Source organism: Perkinsus marinus, assembly GCF_000006405.1.
Source record: "Perkinsus marinus ATCC 50983 genomic scaffold scf_1104296948516, whole genome shotgun sequence".
NCBI lineage: Eukaryota > Perkinsozoa > Perkinsida > Perkinsidae > Perkinsus > Perkinsus marinus.
In genome coordinates, this window is record NW_003210155.1 from 1,384 (window position 1) to 7,930 (window position 6,547).

A 6,547-nucleotide genomic window follows, 5' to 3' on the forward strand; every position below is an offset into this window, starting at 1 on the left:
GAGTTGTTTCATATCAGCAAGTAACGCGCTCCCAATCATTTGTACATTGAATTGGCAACCGCTCTAATACAAGTCACGATGACTATCAACTTGAGTGAAGCTCGGACGATCACTGGTTCACAAAAAACGCCCCTGGGTCAAGCGAGCGTTCTTAGAGATACACGTGAATCCATGTGCGCAAGCCATACGAGAGGCAGCGGCGCACAGGAATGTAGAATGTACATTAATGTTGAGAATAAAGCGTTCTAGTTAATAATATCACGATCACGACGATAGGAGTAAATATGGATCCAGCCTCGCAGGAGTATATGGTTGGATTGATTGCACATTTATGACATAGGAAGCACATTGGGATCGCCGATATTGCGAGAACGACCGTATATCATGCTACCGCTGTCCCGAGTCCACAGCGACCAAAGTACGAGGAAATCCATGAATAAAGTCAATGCTAGAGTCCACTTGATGAGGAGGCCTTCAGAGTGGAGAGTGATACAGCCAAGCCACACAATGCCACCGGCGTATCCCAATATACGTCCGAGAGGATAGGTCGGTAGTGGTTGAGCATCCAATCCCATGCTTGGCACGTGGCATGCGCTGCGTGTATATTCCATGACCCACTGTGCGACACGCATAAGTTCGCACAAGCTTCAAGTTGGATATCAGATTCATGTGATTGAAAACATCGTAATTCGTGGGATGAGTAATTGATCCTCAGGAGTCCCATTCGATAGATCAATGTTCCAACGCTCCGCATTCTTATCGACGTTGCTCACATATGTCATAACCTGTGGTGAAGGTGCTTCCGACCGCACACTGCTTAAGATATCTTATCGTGGAGCCCCACTCGACATTCGTCTCGTGCCAACTATGATATCACAGGCTGCTGCAGTCTCTGGTGAAGGAGCAAGCTTCCTCAGCCAAGACGACCATGAGTGCGAGAGATGCTTTGGGCTGGATGGCATGATCTACGACTTGAGAGCTGTAGGTGTCCAAATTGTAGAGTCTACATGCTCGGTTGGTTACGAGCAAATTCTGAACTATTTGAGGAAGGCTCGAGCCATCCTAGGCATCCAATTTTACTGCGAGCCCGACTCTGTGGTCACCATTAGCCCGATCAACGGGCCGATTAAGGCATCAGAAACTTGTACTGGCGGCAATCCCGTTCTTGGCACCAACGACCCCGGTTCTTCTTGCCAGCGTAACCTCGAGGTCATCAACATCGGACAAGCCTGGCGTTATGCTCGCGAAGCTAAGCGCGAACTAAAGGATATCGTGCTGGCCATCAGCGACACTGGAGTTGATATGACCCATCCGGATCTGGTTGGTCAGTTCTGGAAGAGCCCGAAAGATGGCTCCATCGGGTATAACTTCATCACGAACAGTATCGATGTTACTGATGACAATGGGCATGGTACTCACTGTGCTGGCAATGCGGCCGCCCACACTAATAACAGCATTGGCATTGCGGGATTGGCGAATATCAACGGCTCGGCACCAAAGGTGAAGCTAATGATCTTGAAGTTCCTCGATGCCGGGGGAGGGGGATCGTATAGTGGCGCAGTGAGGGCCCTCAACTTCGCGGTTGAGAATGGGGCTACAGTATCCTCCCATTCTTATGGTGGTGGCTCAAGTGATATCGTGAGAATTGCATTCGAGAATGCCGCCGCTGCTGGACATATCACTGTTGCTGCCGCCGGAAATGAGGGGGCGAGTCTCGAAGCCTTCCCAACCTATCCTTGTTGCCTCGCGAAGAATATCCCATCCATGATCTGTGTTGCTGCCAGTACTTCCAACCCATCCGAGAGCATCACCTTAGCTGGCTTCTCGAACGCTGGCTCGGTTACAAAGGTTGCCGCTCCTGGTGTAAACATCTACTCGACGATTCCTGTTAACACTTATGGTTATAAGAGTGGCACATCGATGTCGACCCCTACAGTTGCCGGTGTCGCCGCCTTACTCGCTACACTTGGTCTAGTGGGTGAGGACATCACCAATGCTATTGTTGCATCTAGGAAAATTGGTGTACCCAATCAGTTCAATCTACGCGACATCGGGGAACTAGACGCACTCAATGCAACCCATATTGCCATCGATTCCATCCGTCGGATGGCATCCGAGGCTACTGAAGCCCCTTGAGAGTTTTAGATTTGGGTCGTCGTTGAGTCAGGTACCCTCGTTCAATCTCCTTTACTGTTCAAAGTAATGACTATCGAAAGATGAGAATGATATCATGAGTGTCATCAAGTCTGCTTCGAACACTTGTCTTGTCGTTTACGAACATCGTTATGAGTCACTTTTTTCCATTTCATCGTTATTTCATCAAGCACCCTTTATCTTTCATGGGGTACACTTGGTGGTCCAGACATCTGTCATCAGAATATTCCGTCATGAGCATCTTCAGCGTAAATGACAACGGATTTCTAAATATTTATTCAGTCCTTGGGTTCAGTCTCTTCCCCGGTTCTTGCCAGCTGAGTTCATGACGGACACAAAACGTCTGTTGGCGACAAGTCGGCCTACCATCACCGTGACCTGGTTAAATTACCACACTCGAAACACGTGGGTCTGGAGACAAGCTAGGCTTGTCCATGAAGAGTCGAGCTTGAAGGCCGCACTCGCAAGATTAGTGCTGCTTGGTATCCGTGATACCACTAGGATGTCGCGTCGACATCAAAGATGGGACAAGTGCGGTCTTCAAGCAAGTCGGCTCTTGTGCTCGGTGTGGGAGGGATGGGTTGAGCAAAATGACAACACTGTTCACGCGGCACTCTGATCTGCAAGCTATTCCTAATGCGTGCATACGTGGTGCAATCTTGCACGCGTGCGCTGTGTGTCGACTGTCCCTTTTTGGCAGCGGAGCGACGTGTGTCTCGTTTCCGGAATTTAACTTGGGATAAAGGATTATCCTTGATTAAATTACCACACTCGAAACACGTGGGTCTGGAGACAAGCTAGGCTTGTCCATGAAGAGTCGAGCTTGAAGGCCGCACTCGCAAGATTAGTGCTGCTTGGTATCCGTGATACCACTAGGATGTCGCGTCGACATCAAAGATGGGACAAGTGCGGTCTTCAAGCAAGTCGGCTCTTGTGCTCCAATTCCAGACCCGAAGCCATTTGAACTCAAGTCACGTTATCGAAACGAATGCTAAGGATGATAGGAACCTCGCATCATGGATGATGCATACTGATGCTCACTCGCCTTAGTTACTCCCTTCAGATATGTCCTCTCTAGGACGCTCTGTACTGACCATCTGCCATATTGCGCTATGTTGAAGGTGCTTATGCCGGCGAACCACATCCACTGGGCACCGCTGCGGCGTAAGGAGTGGGTAGCCACGGACGATTGGGGTCGTTCAGAGGACCTAAAGACTTCTTGCACATGTCGTCGGAAAGTGGAGTACGATAAGTTGTTGAACAGAAGGCTGGTCCGCTCCATCGTGTTGGCGGCGAAGCCATCGCACATGAAAGCGTACAACTGATGTACAGCGCACAGGGGCTCCTTACATGGCCGAGCAGTGCTGCGGACCGCACACCCTATCCGGACGAGAGCTCCTTCGCCAAAGCGATCACATTTGCTGCGATTGATGTAGAGTGACACGACATCCATGTCGTCTATGGTGTTGAACGTTATGTCATTGCACCTCAGTCCTAGACACTCTCTGCATCTCAGCAGCCCGAAGATGCATACCAGAAGAGCAATGCCTGATCTCTTCTTTTCTTTCACGCACGCTTTGAGAGCCTGACGTGTTTGGCTGATCGTGACTGGAAGCTTGGCAGTGGGCTCGACACTAGCACCAGAGTTCTCCTTCCGGACGGCTATAAGTGCCCTTCGGATGTGTTCAACTTCGATTTGTGAGAAAATGTGTCCGACCTCGATGTTCCGTGTTTTTAGAGCTGCCGTGTAAGTTTTTATGGTAGAGTAGGCATATCCCACCTTGTTGAGAATATAGACGAATGTGAGCACCGACTCGGCTGACACGGGATACATCTTGTCGAGGCGGACCCTCGAACCCAGGATGACGTCTCGGAACAGCTTCTCCCCCGAACTATAGGTGCGCCGCGTGCTCGGAGCCAGAGCGGAGCGGATCAGATCACCCACTTCCTCCGGGACGTTCTGTCCACGGGCTCGAGCTTCGGCGAGGAAGTCGACGGCTTTCTTACGCCGAGCAGACATAACAAGTTGTGTGTAAAAACCCTGCAGGAAGGGAGTTCCCGGCGTCATAGGGCAAGAGTAGGAAAGGCCTCCTTGAGGAGCGGGAGATATTCCCAAGCGCGCTCCCCGGCATCGACCTTCCCAGATTTAGAACACAACCGAATGAATCTGTTTAAACGGGTATAGACATCTGAAACACTCGGTACCGAAATAGGGAGACTACTCGCACTCGTTAGGCGCAAGAGCCTTGAGAGAAGTCGGGGTAATCTCAATTTCCCTCCACGCTGTCGGCAGGAAGGATGACTCCCCGCGGGATATTCTGTCGGCGATCCAATTCTCACCGGAGGGTATCCACCGAATTACGCAGTCCGTAAGGGTCAGTCTCGCGAGACGGTATACGATAGAACGTAGCAATGTCGCCAATGTTGGGTTCTTCGAATACATACTCTTGAGAATAGTGGCGACGGCTTGATTGTCCACGTGTATAGAGACTCTGTAGTCCGAAAGTCTACCAAAATAGCGCTCTGCCTCCTGCAGGGCTAAACAGACCGCCAGTAGCTCGGTTATGACGATATCTTTCGATTCCGTCTTCACCCGCGGGTCCTTGGATATTAGGTTCCAGGGTTTGGTGACGGTCTCGTCGATGTGCTTGCGAAACCAAATAGTATGTTGGGACTCTTGTGATGAGCTTTCTCCACGAAGTGCGATTATACCACCCAAGGCTCGAGTAGAAGCATCGGAGAATAATAATAATGTACCCGCAAAGCCATTTTCCGATCTTCGGATCGGGCCCACTGAGTGGAAGGCTCGAGGGTCCGAGAGGACTTTGACGAAGAACTTGGCGACAATGTAGACCTCGCTCTTGTCTGGGCAGGACGCGGATTTCCTGCCTAGCTTCCTCATCACGGCGAGTAATCCATAGAATGGTTGGAGATAGGGGCGCAGGTACCTCCGCAAGGAAGTGTATCTGTTGAGCTTGCCGGCCAGAGATGACAGCGCCTGCTCAGTGGTTCTTCTATTGAGGAGAAGGTCGCGAAGATTCGACAAGAGCTTTTCGGTCTTGGCTGGGTCGATTTCAAATGTTGGATGCTCGCCTATCTTTATCTTGATACCGATCACCGTACCTTCTTCGAGGTTGATGCGTAGCTTGGGGAAGCTCAACCCGGATCCGATAAGCAGCCAGAATATGATGATTATCATAGCGGCTGGTATGTAGACCTCGATTCTAATACAGAAGAACCCGTCGTCGACGTACATGTACGTACCGAAGGCCTTAGCGTCGGCGTCCGTGAACACGGCTTGCAGTACTGTCTCTAGACAGCGTAATGCAAGAGTAGCATAGCGAACGAACCAGTACGCGGCGGCACTGTGACCGAAGGAGAGGACCAGGTTCTCGAAGGCTGCTGTAGATCCATCTTTGAAGGTATGGGTGAACGAGACGTTCTTCCTTTCGGCCGGATGTATGCCGAGATGACGGTAGGCGGAGCGTAGGTCCAGCTGTAGAAGTTTGTATCCCGTGACAGCCCCGGAGTGAGCGTCGGAGAGAGAGCTGATCAACTGTCGCAGATGGGACACAGTCGGTAACCGAGCAGTATTGGGTATGGATGAATTCAAGTTGCTATTGCTTCTCTTGAAGTCTTCGACTATTCGGACCCCGTTCTCATATGACCCGCCTTTCGGCACTGCGGCCCGGCGAATATAGGTGCGTCGCTCATCGAGAGACTCGAGGCGGCCAAGTCGTCTTATATAGCCGTTGGCCTCTTCGTTCAGAACGATTTCGTCGGCTTTGCCTTTGACCTCCGCGAACGACATTGATTTGTAGTTCGAGTGGATCTCGGGGAGCTTGAAAAGCTCCTGTTTCTTCGGTTTGAACTTAGGGTATAAGTCCGTGTGTGGTATAGGGACTGATATACCCAAAGGGAGCCCTTCGGCACCTAGATTGGGGAACTCCAAATCGGCCAGCCCGAGACGCTCTGCTATGGCTCCGAGCAGGCCGTGGTAGATAGAGTTTCCGGACTGCCTGACCAGTACGGATTCGCCCAATTGTAACTCCAAGGCTGAACGAGCCATGGTCGCGGCTTCGGTGCCTGCTCGCTCTAAAGATTCAGCCTGTTCGGGACTGGGCTTCCCAGTGATGCTTCGGAGGAGCTCGTCGATGCCGCACTTCATGCCCTGCTGAATCAATAGTTCTGCCAAGCTCTTGGCGAATTTTTTCTGGGGCTCGGCTAGTGGGGGATATTGTCCCGGAAGGGTGCATGCCCCTCCATTCCTGAAGCCTCAGTTTCTCCTTGAGCTTCTTCGGTGAAGCATCGTCAGTCTCTCTAGTGCTTTTCGATGTATGTCTCGGGGGAGGCCTGGAGCGGCCGATCTTTCAGAGGTGCTCGTTGACGATTT

The 6,547-nt window shown here is 51.3% G+C and overlaps 3 protein-coding genes across 3 annotated transcripts; 1 reads left to right on the plus strand and 2 right to left on the minus strand.

Annotated features, from left to right (window-relative positions):
- Positions 1-713: 713 nt before the first annotated feature.
- On the plus strand, positions 714-2,136 carry Pmar_PMAR023799 (Thermophilic serine proteinase precursor, putative; the record flags this gene model as incomplete). Its single annotated transcript, XM_002778584.1, has 1 exon — positions 714-2,136. Exon 1 carries the CDS (start codon positions 736-738, stop codon positions 2,134-2,136), a length of 1,401 nt encoding a protein of 466 aa, XP_002778630.1. The 5' UTR covers positions 714-735.
- A 1,009-nt stretch (positions 2,137-3,145) lies between these two features.
- Pmar_PMAR023800 (conserved hypothetical protein) lies at positions 3,146-4,174 on the minus strand (the record flags this gene model as incomplete). The annotated part of the gene is made up of 1 exon (XM_002778585.1): positions 3,146-4,174. The coding sequence occupies one exon, from the start codon at positions 4,172-4,174 to the stop codon at positions 3,146-3,148; it is 1,029 nt and encodes a 342-aa protein (XP_002778631.1).
- A 198-nt stretch (positions 4,175-4,372) lies between these two features.
- Positions 4,373-6,322, minus strand: Pmar_PMAR023801 (hypothetical protein; the record flags this gene model as incomplete). Its single annotated transcript, XM_002778586.1, has 1 exon — positions 4,373-6,322. The coding sequence occupies one exon, from the start codon at positions 6,320-6,322 to the stop codon at positions 4,373-4,375; it is 1,950 nt and encodes a 649-aa protein (XP_002778632.1).
- Positions 6,323-6,547: the final 225 nt, after the last annotated feature.